This window comes from Tyto alba, unplaced genomic scaffold (genome assembly GCF_018691265.1).
Source record: "Tyto alba isolate M040663 unplaced genomic scaffold, T.alba_DEE_v4.0 Super-Scaffold_2, whole genome shotgun sequence".
Lineage (NCBI taxonomy): Eukaryota > Metazoa > Chordata > Aves > Strigiformes > Tytonidae > Tyto > Tyto alba.
The window spans coordinates 61,869,727-61,887,226 of record NW_024881282.1 but is presented as its reverse complement, the minus strand read 5'-3'; the positions used below and the strand labels follow the sequence as shown (position 1 = coordinate 61,887,226).

Below are 17,500 nucleotides of genomic sequence, written 5' to 3'. Positions count from 1 at the left end.
CATTTTAACACTAGTGTAAAATGAAGGAATATTTCTATTTCATAAACAACCTCTCCTATTCAGCACCATGACTTCTTATTTGTTTTAACGGCATAGAAGACAGAATTGAATGAAAAGAAGAAATAATAAAGTATTCTCAGGCATTTTTTGCTGGTGTATAAGACAAAAGCCATGACATTGCTGTAAACCCTGATTGACTCTGCACCAGAATTATCAAGATGTTATATGTCGCTTGCACATTTTCCAGGGTTATTTGGTTCACGAAAGCAAGAGCATCTGTAAACCTAGCACTACACCGCCTTAATCAAAATGGTTTTAGTGATCATGGATTATAACAAGAGACCTGACATAATGGATGTGCAAAGTCTGCCCACAGAATTAGCATCACTATAGCCTAGACAAATGGACGTATTTAGAAAACGTAGTTTTTCTTGAAATGAGGAATGCTTCAGTTAAATGAATTTAAATTCTTTGTATTAATAATACTTAGAACACTACATTGAATTTGGGATATTTCATTTTCCTTTTAATACAAACTTATGTAAATCAGGTTCTTTTAAATCCTATACAGTTTTCTCCAATAATAAGCCATTATTTTGACATTCCACTCAATGCATTTATAAACAAAAATTTATCAGGAGTGATACCTACCTAAGATTTGCAAGACAGTATAAGTTACTTCTTTTAAAACTGAAAGACGGCATTAAAGATGGAGAAAGCATTGCAAATACTTTATGAAAAGTATTGCTATAATTATGTATATAAAAGTTATTGCGATACTGAGTACTTATGGTCTGCTGTTAAGGTGCTTCTGTTATATATCCTGTAGTCTACCATTTGTAAACACATCTTTTTGATGCTTCTGCCAACATCCTGGCAACAAAGCAGTGCAATTTCAAATGAGCTAATTAACTTAATTGTTGATGAAGCATGAAACAGTTCATTCACCCTGTTAGCTGCACCATGACAACATAAGAGTCTCAGCCCCTGAAGTTACTCATCTATATAAGCCTATCTGTAGCTTTCCATTAAGATCTATTGCATGCCAAAATGAGTACGGCTCTTCTGACAAAGACCAGTCCATAATGTACATAGGTAGAAAATCAGTGCTGTTGTTGATAATTCAAATGAACACAGAAACACTAGTAACTACTTAAAAAAAAAAAAAAAAGTATGCAGAAATCTATTGTAGTTTGAAGCTGCAGTTGAAAAGCAAAAGCTGTGTCACTTATTTTCTGTATGATCTGATTTAGACAATAGCTGGTAAAACCAAATGCTGAAAGTGAAAACTTTTGATATCGCTGTTCAGTCCTGAAAGGTGCAATCCCACCTGTTCACAGTGGTTTTTTCTCTGTGTATCTTGTGCAGATACAAGAGTAAAAGGAAAAATAAATTAGGAAGTGAGAGTTAAATGGTCATGCTTAGTCCTTTGTGCTTTTTTTATTGATACTATACACATTAATTCCTACTATACACAAACTATCATAATTTAAAATGTGCTTTTTCATACCCCTACTATCCAATATGCAATCTAAAGCATCTCTTCAAATTTTCTGAGGCTCCATTTCAGTAAAGGATAATAAGAGGATTATACACTGTGCTATTGAAAGGCCTGCAAAAGTGTTCGACATGAAAGAAAGGATAACAATTTGACCCTCTGCAGATAGCCTCGATTATCCAGTTGCTTGGAATACACAAAAAAATCTCTGACATGATTTACAGTAAAACTTCGTTTGCTATCTTTCTCTTTCCCTTGCCTTAAACAACCCTGTAACAATGAATAAAAATCCACCTACTTTAAAAATTGTCCAAAATCTTCACAAACGCTTTCACAGCCAGGCCATTTGCAAACTCCATGACCATAGAGAGTATGGGAGGCCCCAGTCTCCTCATGTGACGAGCTGCAGCAAAAGAATAAGGCATAAGATTCATCTCAAAAGCCATAATCGTTGGAGGCTGCTAGCGCCTGTCAGGTTACGATCAGTGACAAACAGGTCAAAACAGGTCAATTTAGCTCAGAGCAGTCAGAAAAATTTAATCGTTCTATTGAATAGTTCAACTGCCAAGGCTAGATGATGTTCCAATTAGAGAAGAAATAGAGCCAAAGATGACTGTTAATAAAGGATGAAAAAATAAGATGACTGAATAATACCATATGCTAATTCTGCCATATGACCTTGGTGTAACATTTACCTATAAATAAAAAATATACTCAGAAGTGATCAATTCTGAGAAGAAATATTGAAGGCGGACAGTCAGAATGCATGAATATTGTCAACGTTGCTACAAAATATTTGAATTTTCTGCTTAAATCTGTATAAAAATAAAGTTGCTTCCATTAATAAATATTTTTGTTCACAAGCGTTGCTTCCATTAGCTACTTGGGCTTCATAAAATACACCAGCTGTATTCTGTGTCATTTTTTGGAACCTCCACAATAGTTTCATGTACATAGAGTTAGCAAAGAAATTCAGGGGATTGCCCCATGGAGGTGGGCATCAGCTACACATCTTGAAGCAAAGAACTGTTCTCTGAGATATAATCACAAGAGTAATGGTAACTAAAAATACTACTGTAAAGGTATTCAGAGAAATACCATTTTTTAAATAATAAAAAAATAACAATAGAAAAATATTCTCACAGTCACATGAGGACCAGAGACACTTAAATGGTAGTCTCCTACTATGGATATTAGAATAATTAAATTGAATATTTATTTGAAAATATAATTATTTATAATTTAGTTTATGTAGGTACAAATTAAATTTAGTTTTATATTGAGCACATCTACATCTGACTATACTAATATATTTACTAATAAGTGCTATAGGTACTATGCACACTTGTATGCATTTAATCCTTTACTTGAAAATAAGGAACAGTGAAGATTATCTATCAGTGTGTCTGGAAAATTACTTTAATGTTATCCACACAGTTGAATTCCACTTTATTACACTAACGGCACTGAAAATTTGTATGAAATGTGTCAACTGTGTTACTGTTGTGCATATAAGAAGGAAAATTCAGTGATTTTCTTCATGAGATAAACAATATGAGAACTGCTTTAATGTATGGATTTTTAAAGCACTTTTTACATAGAATCTTTGCACTGAATTACAGCCTTGACAACTAAGATATATGTACATTTTCTATGAAACCAGCAGTGTGATTCAACAGCAAGGGCCTGACTGCCAGATGTGTTAACTCAAAAATGAATGAAACTACACATCTACAAAAGTGCCCACAAATCTGCATTTACACCTCTAAACCAGCATACTCTATTCTGGGATTTACAATTTTTAACAAAACTGCCGTAAGTTCATGTGTTATAAAACCACGGGCAGGTAATTGTTGTTACATCTGCAAAATTAGACTTCATTATTGAAAATGATGCCCTGTTGATAAACAATTCCGAAAAATCAGATCTCCATGATTTCTTACGTGATCTGTAGTAAGTGTTATTCTGTGATTAGAAATAATGTGATTTATGATGTTAAACAACAGCTTTACATCAAATGATAAGCACAGTTGAAATCTCATCAGAATTACCTGTCTCGCCTTGCATTTAGAACTGAAGACTGTCCATTCACTATGGAATGATGAGTTATTGGTGGTGATGCTTTGGAAGTGGTGGAGGAGGTAGTAGAGGAGGAATTGTTAGTAGTGAGGTCTAGCCCTCCATGTTTAATGCCATTGTCTTCCATACTGTGAACTCCAGTCACTTCTTTCCATAACTGCTGAATCTCAGCAGGACTTAAGCCAGCTATAAAATGAAAGAGAGCCCCACTAATATAACAAAATAAAGAGTTTCATATAACGAGCTCAGTGTTATTAATGGATTAATGCCAACAATAAAGCTGATGCTGTTTTTCCAGCACAATTAACATGTAATAAAACATAAATTCATTCTTCTTCTGTCAGAATCCAGGTAATCTGTCTTCTCTTGTATTATAAACAGTCAATTATAAATCACTGATTTTAATAATATTATATTCCTAAAAACATTGCTCAAGGATCAAAGAGTGAAAGCTACAAAGAACTTGCAACTACTTTCTGAAGAGAAAAAAAAAACAACCCTAAATATACTTCCAGACAAGATTTTTGCTCACTGCTTAATCTATTTCTTGACATGGAAACGTAACTCAATGCATCCACGGTTAACTCAAGTTTTATAATTTCTCTTAATCAAACATGCAATGGAAAACAGAAACACATATTACACTGAGGACAGAAACACTGATATTCTCTTTAAACACTTAACAAGAGAGCAGGGAGTGAGGGAAGAAGACTGGAGGAATCAGAACACAAAAATGAAATCAATGAGATCATAACAGGTTTAACATTTCAGCAGAATGCATCTGACTTTAATTAATGACACCCACATATTCATTAGTCCTGTTTAGTATTTACAAAAATTGTTCCATTTAAAAATGTGTCTTAAGAGGCAAATCCAAAGTGACTATTTGGAAGAACAAAACCACTACAGCGCAGAGCTAGATACTGGTGAGTGCTTAAGCCCTTTGGTACCATTCAGCAGCACCAGACAACTAGAAAGCCAACAAAACTGGCCTATTTACAACTCCCTCTACACAGATGAAATTACATGTAGTGTAAACCATCAAATTCCTCTGCTATTTTTTTTGTCCAGACCTACTGCGGAAAACAAATCGGAGGGTTTGGCTAGGAGAAAGGAGACTCTGTCTCACCAGTCTCCTGGGGTGATGGGCAGCCATACAAAATTTGAAGAGCTTCTCAAACTTCTCTGCTATATGCACAGTACTATTCTGGAGTCTAGCCACCAGATCTTTTCAGAGAGAGCTTAAATTTGCTTTCTACTCCACTTGTAGCCTGGAAACTTGTAGTTTCCAGGATTCATCCTCAGCCACAAATAGCAAGGTCTCGCAGAATCTGTTCATACGTATGTTAGGGTCGTCTGGCTCAAGTTGAGCACTTTGCACAAAGTCATGGAAACGTCCACTACAATATGCTTCTGCCTGAAGTAAAGACTCTCAAAACACAGGAAAGAGAAGAGCTGTGAGCATTCTCTTATCTTGCCACCGAACATGCAGCTAAGACAGGACATTCAGATTTTGAAAGATGAAGAGTTCATCAGAAATACATACACCTTCTGTCACTGCCAGTCTTTATAAGTGTGACATCTCTCTTTTGAAGAACACTAAATTGAATGTAGAAAAGAATGAGAAGCCCAGGGACCTTCTTGTGAAAGATGTGGTTTCACAGCCAAGTTTTTCAGCCTGATATGGTGCAGGCCAGAGGTATCTTAAAATCTAATTGTGCTTTCTATATCTCATCTCAACAAGTGAAACTAGGTGAGACATGCTCACTGTATCTAGATCTGCTGGAATGCAAAACATTCAAAAAGATGATGTTGTCTGAATTAAAATTTTGCTCTTTTTATTTTATGAAAGAGCCCAAATTTATAGTCCTTCAGAAAACTATTAAAACGGACCTATTCATTTAAACTTTTCATTGAGGATAGTTCTGTTTGGTAAACAAGATATATTAGAAAGAAGTAAAGATTGTTTTTCACTGTTTGGGAAATCTGTTCCTTAGATAATGTTTTAACTTTGAAGACATAGGAACTCAGACTACTAAACCAGATTCAACAAAAAATTATGAAAAAGCACAGTAAGTTCCATAATAATTCTCAACAGATGTCTCACCAAGAAGTACACAAAGCTACTAAAAAATAGACTAGAAGTGATTTACAGAAATAATGATTTCTGGAAGTGGCATGGAAACAAATTGGTTGAAAGGTGTTCAATTTTTTTTAAAATTACAAAAGAAGCTCATTTTTAGACTACTATTTTGTGTCCTCCTTCTCTACCTTAGATACCAACACCCATTGGCAAACTCAGTTAATGACCAAGTGAGAGAGAGTTGATTGGAATGTAAGTCTTAAAATTGGAGTTTATATAATATTTGTACAGCAAAAAGCTAGGTTTTAAGGATGTAAGCAAAGAAGCCAGGCTCTAATTTACTGCATCAGAGAGATGGGTAACAAAAGTGATGGTAATACTACTTGTAATTGTTTAATGAAGGTAAATAATTACTGCTGTGGTCATGAGGTATGTTCCAGCAACACTGCAAATAACCCATTTTAGTGTGGTAAATAATAGTTACTTGCAAATGTAATCACAAATCAAAATTAAAAGTAATGTATTCATTTAGGTGGCATGATATACACACTACATCATTTACTTCAAAGTCTTGCCTTCTTCCTACTGCTGAAGAAAATAAACTAATTTTGTACTGAAAAAAATAAAACCCAAGAATAAATCCACCTGTTTGGATAATCAAAGAGCAAAAATATTATTGTGTCTTGCAGCGAGAAAATTTTCATCAGAAATCATCAAACTTTGGGCCCTGGGGGATCTGAGTAAGGGCTGCCCCAGAAGCTGGATGAAGGAATGAGGGCTGGGAGCGGCCGGAGCAATGGCCCTTCCCATGGGCAGGGGTCTCCTGCCCCTCTGGGCAACTGCTGGGCAGCCCCTTCCTCTGTGTGAAGCTACGGATGGGGCTGTGTCTCCAGGCTACCTAGCTCACCTAGATTTTTTTTAAAATCAGAAATAAATTTCTCTTTGGGCTCAGGCTGGTTAATTTTATCACTTCTTCAGAGCACTCTGAAAGGCTGCCTTTTAGGATAAAAGGATTAAGGGCAGGCACTTAAAAAGTATAAAGTTAATAAGCGGATTTGTAATTAATTGTAAATTATGGCAATTTTGTCGTTTCTGTGTCTAAAAAAGTCCAACTCCCATTTTACAAGAGACCTGTAAAATGGCTGACAGATATTTTAGTCTGGATATAAAAGTAGGGTAAGTTTTTTAAAGTTTCATAGGCTGCGATAACCCTCAAAATACCCTCTCCACACTACATTAGAGAAGAAGGGATCAGGAAGAAGATCCAGAGTGGGATAAAAATTAGGGACTATAAGGAAAAGGGCAAATACTGATTTGCTATGCAGTTTACTAAACCCATGAATTTCGGGATTTTGGGGTTAGTTTTATCACTCTTTTCACCTCTATCTAATCTATTTTTATGTTTGAATAAATACTTAATAAAACTACTACTTACAAAACTCATCCATGCACCTATTTTCCATTTTCCTACATGGCCTGACAAAAAGTTAGGGTTTTGGGTTTGGAGGTTGTTTTTATTATTGTTGTCATTTACAGTCTTTTGCACTTAGCTAGCATTAGTTCATCATTACATGGAATTAACTCACAGAAAGCCACTATCTTTGGATATAGCATATAGCATAGTGAAGATCTTTTCACCAAATGCTAAAACACGTCTTGTATTTTATTTTCTATATCTGACTATCAAGAAAACACAGTAAACATTTCTGTCCTTTAGAGGCAGAAACTATATTTGGAGCAAATACTGTTCATATACATGAACCTCACAGATTGGAAGTTACTAACAAATGCAAAATGCATGCTCTCTTTCTCACCAATAATTTGTGGCTTACAGGACTCTTTATGACCAATAACTTATAAATATGAATCCCCCTTGTGTTTCTCTCATTGTTCTAGCCATCCATGTAACTCAGCAATCTAAATGGATGTATATAAAAATATTTGTGTTACACATATATAAATCCTTCTGTATAACCATATTATACAACTTACAGCACAGTGGAAAGAGAAAAATATCCTTTTACCACATCTAGTGTGTGTTACCTTAAATACATTCGGAAGGTTTAACTTAATACTGCCACAGAAAATGTCTGTCATAAAATTTGTTAAATTTTATGAGAAAAACAAAGGAAGCTTGATCCTCTTACTTCTATGCAAACCCCAATGCAGGGACATCTACATTAAATCTAGTAAGTACTACTTGGATTTGTAAACACTGGATATATTTGGATTTATTTGGATGTGTAAATTTAAGATTTATGAGAAAGTCTCAACAGATCTGAAGTCTGTTAATCTTCATTACATTATTATGAACTGGACTGGGTGCTGTACCTCCTATGAAAGACATGATGTGCTGTAAGAGGAGCCCACAGAAAGAACTCTGAGCCATTCACAAGTCTGCATTTAGTTCTTTTTGTTTTAGCATCTGGCTGGAAAGACCTTCCTTCTTACCCACATTGCTCTAGCTCTACCTTGCCCGGCACAGAGTGAGTGGCCTTTATGGAGATGCAGAGAGGATTTCCAGGGGAAACTGTCTTATGTTTTTTAAGTTTGCACATCCACGTCAAGGCTATGAAAAATCAAGGTCCTGTGACTTAACTTGTGCATCTAAAGGAACATACACAGTAGATACTAGATACACACTAGATATTAGGAGAGAAAAATGGAAAAATTAAATACTTGACTGGAATTCATTATAGTTAAAAAATATCAAGGCAGAAGCAAACAAGAGATTAATTTACTTTAAAAAGAACAAGCCAGATACATTTTAACTGTAAAATTTTGTATTTTTAAATTTCTTTAGTATCAGTCTTTTTTGTCATGACTTCAGTTATGCTTAATCCTTTGAGTATAAGAAAGCTATTTAAAAGAACTGTTTACTAGTTCTACTAAAAATGTATTTAAAAAGATATTATTTTTTCTGTGCTTTTCTACTAGAAGTGGATGAATAAATGTTGCATTAAACTAATGCAATTGGGTAGGAGTGCTGAGGGAAATCTATGGGGATTGCTTAATGTGATGGAAAACCTGAGGAATTCCTCTTGCAACAGATGGCACAAGAGGAGGTTGCAGAAGGTAAAGCTGTTAGGAGGGAGGTTGTGTTTCAATTGCTTTTCTCCATTCTGGTCCAATGTGACTTTGTACAAAAGGAAACCAGACCAGCATTACCAGTGTCAGGTGTCCAAATTTATAAGTCAGCTTGCCTTTCCACTGCTATTCTCAAATAATAATATTTGGTGTGATAGCTTACTTAGGACCCTTTTTTTGTTGTAATTTTTATGAATTTAGATATGCCTATGTTATAGCTTTTCCACACAACACAATGTACGGAATTAGCATAGTTATTTGGAATCTCTGCTTTCCAAGGACCCAAGGACTGAGGTTTTTAGTGGGTAAGTCTTTTTCTCTTTCTCACACCTTTTTTTTTTTTTTTTTTTTTTTTGGTCTGCACTGTTGTCTATATACAGTGTACTCTGCTTTTGGTCATCTGATTTCTGAAGCTTCAATTTCATTACAGTTATCTTGTGGAGGAACCAAATACATGCATAAAGACCAATTAAAAGTAATGTTACCTGTCATGTACACAGTCTAAACAATGCTCATTGCAGGACTGGAGCTCAGAGATCAGAGTATTGTGTAATTTTTATGACAGACATTTAGCTCACCTAACACAAACAGAAACACACACCTCACAGGTTATAGACAAAGTCCTTAAGATGGGAAGTCTTTGGCCTTATCTTAAAATTTAAGCAGCATTTATCTCCAAATATCTGTTTTCAAAAGTGCATGCCCTGTTTTCTTTCAAACATGAATTGTGTCAAGTAGTAGAGTTTAAGCTCATTTTCAGCATTAAGGAATCTTGACCAAAGTTACAAAGGGAAATTTTCTTTTTTTCCCAGAGTCTTTATTGTTGTTTGTCAGTCATAGTTCATTACTACTGGAATCACCACCTTCAAAACTTGTCGTACTTAACATATTTAATACAAAGGAATAGAAAAGACAATTAATCCTAAAGTTTGTCCCTAAATTCATGTCATAAAATGAAGATTCAAAGTGCTTTTCAACGCCAAATACTTTATTTTCTCAGAAGAAAAAAAAAAAAAAAAAGTGACTTTTGGAATGGCTTTATTTCACTGTTTGATATATATCTGTTCACTTATATTAAATGAAATGATAATATTTCCACTAAATCATATTTCACTAATTCCTCAGAGAAAAGCAATGGTGCTTGAATTGTGTTGCTATTAGAGATTGTTTTAAGCACATAACGCTAATAAATATACATCTTCTATCTAAGAAAAAACACTCAAGAGCTGTTTTCTTCCATGCAAGTATGCTGTAAAATTTTAACAGCGTCAAGAAAATTTGGTAATATGAGTAAGAAAATCCTCACAATAAAGTATGTTTCAGTGTTGTATTGGGAAACTTCTGAAGTTCAGATGAAAATGGAACAATTAAAAAAAGTTGTGAATTAGAAATTATTCCAATTATATATTACTGGAATACCTTGTGGCAGAGACTGGACAGGAAGAGCAGACTGGCCAGGTGGGATGGAAATGAGTCCCTGACGCTGAAGGTTCAGCAGATGTTGCTGCTGCTGAAGTTGTTGCATCTGGAGGAGCTGCTGCTGGAAGACAAGCTGCTGGGCGGCCAACTGCTGCTGCTGCTGCTGCTGCTACAAAGAGAAGAGGGGGAAAAAAGAAAAAAAAAAAGCAAATGCAGCAAAAACTAAAGTGTGCAGTGAAGGCTAGAAAGCCAAAAACATAAAATCTATTTCTTTCCCTTTAATCTCAGTTATTAAATAATAATGCTATTTGTAGAATACTCAGGCAGCGAAAGTGTTTGAAATTTTCTATTATATTCATTTAAGCTATTAGGTGTTAAGAGAAAATGGCAAGATACACTTAATGACACACTAAAGAAAAGGGTCAAGAGAAAGTATGTAACAACTGTGTCAAAAAAAAAAAAAAAAAGCCCAGCTCATGGCAGATGATAACAAATTTATCTATGCTAAAAATGAAACTCTTTACAGCAGCCTGTGATTCGAAGGCATTCTTGTTTTTCCAATTGACTAAGTTTGATCTGCAGTGGCCCATGAATGTGGTCTCCAGTGATCTATTAGTAAACTGGGATGTAGCCTTCATTTCACTGGCCTGTTAGCTCTCTTTTTCTTGTTGGAATATATTAAAAGGAGCATTGCATTCAAGGCAATGAAGTGCCCTATTATGAAGCAAAAGTATGAGTTCCAATTTTGTGAGGCATTTCAAGACAAACTGGAGTCTGCAAAGACTCAGGAGGGTATGAGAAGGCAGTCACACTTCAGAGAAAGACAAGCTGCTGTGGAAGACCTTTCCTTTCTAGTTTGGGGAAAAGAGAAACTTCTGATGCGCTCACTGGAAAACAGACTGCATAATGGAGCAAGTCATGTGGATTGCCCAGAGCCTCCGGAGAAATACAGGAGCAATTTCTATTCCATAGTTGATGGCTGTCTGAAATTCTATTCACAAATCCAAACAGAAACAAAGCCTCAGGAGGTCACAACTGCTTCCTCGACGTTTGCATAATGGGCAGCTTGAAGACAACGTCTAGGATACCTGCTGATCAATTTAACTACTTCAACATGTTTTGTTTGTATTATGTTTATATTTGATGCAGTTTGCTGACAAGTGCAAGCTAGGCCTGAGAAACCCGCTTGTCAGGTTGATTTATGAGCACATCAAACTGTAACTTTCTACTCGCCACTCCAAACCTACAGTAGCAGTTCATTAATCAGGGCCTGTGACTTTGAAATCTGTGCTCAATCGCTCTCTTTCAGCCATGGACTAAATTTGCATGCTCTCTGAGCTGTGCCACTGAGAAAAGTAAGGCTCCTTCCCCAACACAGATTGCCTGTGAATACAAGATAATCAGTACAGTGTCCACCACACAGCTTGTTCTTTGCACACTCGGATTCATTAGCGAACATTAGACGACAGCAGCACTAGACTGCTCAAATCCTATGTCTCAGAAAGGGGAGCAGGAGAATTATACCAGCACTGCTATTAAGCCCAGTAAAAACATAAGAACAAATCTTTGGTAGCTGCATCCTTGCTACAGGAAAAATACCTAAACTAGTCTTGTCTTTTCGAAGCTTCTGACAGCTCAGACTAGTATGCATCAGCAAGGGTCTTAGCTCCTACCTCTTTTGCTTGCTTTCCTGGATGCTGTTGCTGCTGCTGTTGCTGCTGCTGCTGCTGCTGCTGTTGCTGTTGCTGCTGCTGCTGTTGTTGCTGTTGCTGCTGCTGCTGTTGCTGCTGTTGCTGCTGCTGTTGCTGCTGCTGCAAAAGCTGAAGATGTAACTGCTCTTGCTGTTTCTTGTAAAACTCTTGTAGTTGTTGCTGAATAAACCATTTTGACTTTAATAAATAAAGGCAAAAGTTTCAAGTATTATAAATCTCCTAAACTCTTCTAGATTGGCATATGGTAGCGTAGCCATTAAGAATCACCTCATAACAGAAAATGTGATTTGAAGAGGCAGATCTACATACATTTTTTTCCAAGGCGGTTCTGAAATTTTCCAATGCAGATTCCAAAATATCCTAAACAGAAGGGTATAGAAAATCTGTATTCTAAAGGGAATGCAAGAGCCAAATTAACTCCTCAAATAACTATACCTAAGTTCCTCACATGTCCTATGTAACAAATCAGAAGCTGTACTCATCCACCTGCAAGAAACCTACAAGTCACTAAGGCCAAACTAAACTGTCTTTTTCTTAGGCGAAAAAAGTAATTAATCTGTCAATCTGTTTAGTGTGATGCTGGATTCACAACTGAAGGTGAATTGCCTGTAATGATCACAGTACTGGATACTGAAGTGTTTAACCATACAGTGATTGAGATTTGACTATGACAAACAGACACATCATTTTCTATATGACAATTAAGCACCCAAGCAAAAATGCACTCTGCGTTACACTGACGTACTGATCACTGACACTATATTGTATGAGTAACAAGTTCATGGATTCTTCACTTAGCTGCCAGATTTTGTGCTAAGGAAAGAGCAACCTCCTTCTTTTTAGCCTTATCTGGGACAAATTTTTTGGATGTAAAAACAAATAAAATAAAAAAACTTTTTCCCATGGTGAAACAAGCTGTTAAGTTCAAATTTCATAACCGCATAGCATTTATGTGACTAAAGGGAGCACTACAGTATTATGAATTTTAAAGCAACAATTATCTACAACTCTATTTGCACTTCCTTTGGCAAGTCTACAATTAAAATGTGCCTAAGCACTTGAAAATTTAAATATCAATTTGTTCAGTATTTGTAATGTATCTGCCACTGCTGCTGCTGCTGCTTTTAATATAATATTTAATGTTTCAAAATCACAATTTCACACTTCTACAATTAAAACAAGAAATTTAAAGACTGTGAAGTTTCACATTTATTTCCATTCTTTTTGGTGTAATGAGCAATGAAATATTACAAAATAAGACCCATAAAATCTGGCTGACACTTGTGTGAATGCCCTATGCTAATGGTCCAAAGCAGGTAACCCACATTACCTGCTGCAACATAACTGCTTGCTGCTGCTGGAGAAGTGCTTGAAGCTGCTGCGGAGACAACACTTGCTGCTGGAGAATCTGCTGCATTTGCTGAGGGGTGATCACCTGGGGAGTCATCATGGCCACTGACACAGGCACCTGCACAGGGAAAGAAAGATATCATCATCAAACACATTTTAGTTTGCCTGCACTGCAGCTGTACATCTTTTTTATTTTGTACCAAAGATGGACCATAATTTTTTACATAATATTTATCACTGCAAAGTTCCAGTTTCAGTCAGAATCTGTTATTTTAAGACCACAGTACTGTGGCACTCTATTTCCAGAGGCATCAGATTCGATCAGACTCAAGCTTTACGTTTCACATCTCTTATGTATTCCTGCAAGAAATTTAAGCATTGGCTAGTACAAATGTGTATTTAAAAATAAATGATCACATGGCAGGGCTCTCAACACTTCATAATCAATCATCTTATCAAGTGTCATAATGTTAAGAATAGAAAAATCTATTGAGACTATTTCCAAAGATATGATTAAAACAGACAGCAAAATAAGTATCTTAAAGCAGTAAATGTTTTATACAATAAAGACACTTAGCCTAGAAAAAATATTTGTGTAAGACATCACTTCAGTATAAGAAAGCCTTTCTTGCTCAGCTAGTCTTTTAAGCAAGTTTTATTTATACAGCAATAAAAATGCTACAGACATATTAGAGCATGGAGCAAGGGCCGTCACCTCAGTCACCCAGTTTCTGCAGAAGGAAATGTGTTCTCAGTCACTCCTAACTGAAAACTGAAAGTTGGGAAACCTTTTCATAAGACTATAATTTTTCCACTAAACATTAAGAATGCATTTTTGTGTAGGTGCTGTTTTGGACATGGCTTTATTTTCCGTTATACACTGAGATGAAGTGTCTACTTATGCATAACATCCACCTACACACATGCTCTCAAGAATGTATACGTGAATGAGAAAGACACAGCAAGTATGTGTGGTTGTATATGTAAGAGAAAAAAGTCCCATGGAAGAGCCTGAGGTATGTGCCAGGTCACTGCAGCAGACACACTGTGTGAAACCACTGCTCGAGCTAACCAGGACACAGCCAAACAGCTGTCAGCAGGCCAAGTTTTCCACCCATGAAAAAGCAGCCACTTGCTTGTCTAGCAAAATTCAGATGTTTTTTCTGTATATAATAGCAAGCTGGCATATAAATACTGCTTTGTGAGATGTTTGTAGGACATTCCAGCCTTCTGTAATTCAGCAAAAATAATATTATTATTAATAAAATAAATAATGAACAAATCTTAAGAAGAAAAACTTTTCTACTATTTCTATTACTTGAATCTATCCCGAAAGACTTTGTATAAATGTAACACTTAGAGGAAAAAAGAAATACAAGTCTGCTGAAGTTTACTTCTGGAAGAAATTACTTCATCTAATATTACACAGAATACCATTTTTCACATGATTTACCACAGTATAAATTACAGTCTTAAAGTATTGACTAATTAAGAGTCTAAAAGTACCAAACATTACCAAAAAGTCTGATAATCTTTTGCAAAATGAAGAATAAAGATTCTGAAGGTCTTACTCTAAAATACAAGTGGAAAAGAGAAATAAGACTTCCACTCAGAATCTGACACTTGTGGAGAGGAATTTTAACTCAGCTATCACTGCACTCCTTCTATAGTCAACAGAATAATGAAATCCTGAGGAAAGTTTATCTGATCTAGTCTAGGCATCTATTTTAGCATGGGACTAATCCCTCTCTGAACGTGCCTGTCTCTCTCCATTGAGCGTAGACTCATTTTGAGTAGACACTTAACTTTCAGATGGTTAAGGCTGGCTGGTACACTTAATGACACTTAGAAGTTTTGTAGTATTGGAAACACCACATCTTTATGTGATAATGCTTTATTCTAAGTCTACCCAGTCCTAAGGGCAGGACAAACAAGTTTTTACAACTTTGGGATGCATGAACAAAGAGTAAAATTCACTGACTGAAATCAGTGTTCAATTCCTTCTGAAGTCAATAAGAATATCCTCTGTTTACATGAGATCTGACCTTGCCTTCCTCTAACAATTCTGCTTTAGTGATGCTGTTCAACTACCACGTCACACAGAAATGAGAAGGCAGAGAGGAAGACGGACAACCCCTCAATTAAACCATTAACTTTTAAACCCTGCAAGAATTTTCCTAACACACGCTTACTACTACAATATATAGCAAATGGTGAAGGTGTTGCACACTTGTTACTCCATTTCCACTCTTACCTTTACACCCCCTCTATCTTTCCTGGCTTGTGTATTTTCAAACAGAGAAGTAAAAATTCTGATCTAAACAGAGTGAAAATCAACTTAACTCTGTAAGTGGCACTGATTTATTCATGCTCTGTGCTAAAGACTCTAGCCGGTAAGATGTGCAGTAAGACTTGGGCTGCCGCAAGGGTCTTGCATTCCTCAGTCTGAAATGCAGATTCCCCTTCACCAGGTATATTTCTGCTAGCTTTTGTAGTATCTGCTCTGAATCTCCCTGACTGCGTATTTACTCTTCTATTTGGAGACATGCCTGCTTTGCAGTACACTATAAGAGCTGTTCTCTCCAAATTTGTTTTTCCTGTATTTTTACAACAGCCACTGCCAACTGTATAGCTTGAAGTAGAGAAGCCAATACATCTGTTTTTCAGGATGATGGACAAAAGTATGAAAATAAACTGGCAGTCAAGATCATTAGTAAAAATACGTATTTATGTAGATAATATTTCCTTAAACAGAATTTTATGTGAGGATCTATATGTGTGTATCACACCTGATACATATCTTCTTTCCCATAGATAAAGGACAAGGCATTTTGAAAACGGCTTGAATTTTAAATTAGCGAAACATATTAAGCAAAGAGATTTCTCTAATTGTAATTAGGTAATATAAATTGGTACATTTCACAGCCTTCAGCGATACACCAGACTGCATTTTATTTCTTACAGGCATAGTATTACTGTGCTATCTGGGTTGGAAGACTATCAGAAACCCGCTACTTTATGGCCAGTTATGTGTATTAGGTATATTTCTTTGGTTTAGTGTCTGTGTTTTTCAAGATTTCTGATCTGATTTTACAAAAATGTAGCAAAAAGGCAAACTCTGACTTTTTCATAGAAAACTCTCAATGTATCTGAAGTCAGTTCAGGTAGAGGACAGTAGAGGGACCCAGTGAAAAGATATGATCAAGTAAATGATGTGTTCATCTGAGTGGCCCACAGATTCCCAACAAATTTTCGGTCAGACCTGTCATGAAAAACTGACAAAACAAAGTGAAATGTGATTTATGACTGCAACCCATTGGTTACAAGGTATTCTCAAAAAAACTGAACTCTCAACTCTGTCATGAAGATGAACGTGTACAGCAACCCTACAAAACACAGTGGGTCATCCAGCCTCTGAGGAATATATAAATTTGTCAGCTCCATGATGGACACTGATGGAGGCTTCATGTTTTGAAGAGTTTCTCATGTTTCTGATGAAGGATGTCTCTCATTTCTTTGGATTATCCTACAAACCCTGCTAAATAAAATTATATATACGTAAACAAATTTTTAACACATCTAAATAGCATTTCAGACAAAGACAACTGTGAACTACTTTATTACTATATATGAATGTACTAATAAAAGAAGAGATATGATGCAGAATGAAAACACTGGTAGTGGAAATTAGATAGAATGACATCGCTACAGAAATGAAGACAGAACTTCTCTGAAGACTAACAAATTTGGTTTTCCCCAGATCAATTCAGTAGAGAAATGGTGGAAGCTGAGCTTCTGTATTTAACACTACTCTTGTATCATTGTGCTGGGTTTGAGTGGTGGGGTTTCCTTTTGGGGGGGAGGGGGTGGCTACAGTAGTGACCCCTCTGAAAATCTTCTTGAAGCTCCCCTGGATCCAAGTCAGACCTGCCTCTGGCCAAGACCGAGCCAGTCAGCGACAGTGGATGTACCTCTATGATAACGTATTTAAGAAGGGGAATCTGGGAGGGGGTTGGGGACTTGTGAGGAGGAGTTGCAAGAAGGACACCTCTGCAAACACTGAGGTCAGTGAAAGGAAAGAGAAGGAAGAGGGAGAGGTGCGCCGGAGCAGAGACTCCTGTGTCCTGTGGTGAGACAGCAGGACCACCCATCACTGCCTCCCATGAAGATCCATGGTGGAGCAGAGGCTGACCTGAAGTCTGAGAAGAAAGCCACTCCAGGACAGGGGTCTATGCTTAAGGTAAGCCAGGACTCTGAGGGGAGAAGTGGTAC

The 17,500-nt window shown here is 36.4% G+C and overlaps 1 protein-coding gene across 1 annotated transcript in view; it reads right to left on the bottom strand.

Annotated features, from left to right (window-relative positions):
* The window catches only part of FOXP2 (forkhead box P2), a 439,425-nt gene that overhangs the window by 50,273 nt on the left and 371,652 nt on the right, over nt 1–17,500 (bottom strand). Inside the window, exons 6-11 of the mRNA XM_032998779.2 lie at nt 13,209–13,346; nt 12,188–12,238; nt 11,840–12,037; nt 10,167–10,335; nt 3,550–3,763; nt 1,797–1,901 (exon numbers count right to left, since the gene is read on the bottom strand). Of these exons, the coding sequence (XP_032854670.1) occupies nt 1,797–1,901; nt 3,550–3,763; nt 10,167–10,335; nt 11,840–12,037; nt 12,188–12,238; nt 13,209–13,346 (875 nt within the window). The remainder of the gene's footprint in view (nt 1–1,796; nt 1,902–3,549; nt 3,764–10,166; nt 10,336–11,839; nt 12,038–12,187; nt 12,239–13,208; nt 13,347–17,500) is intronic.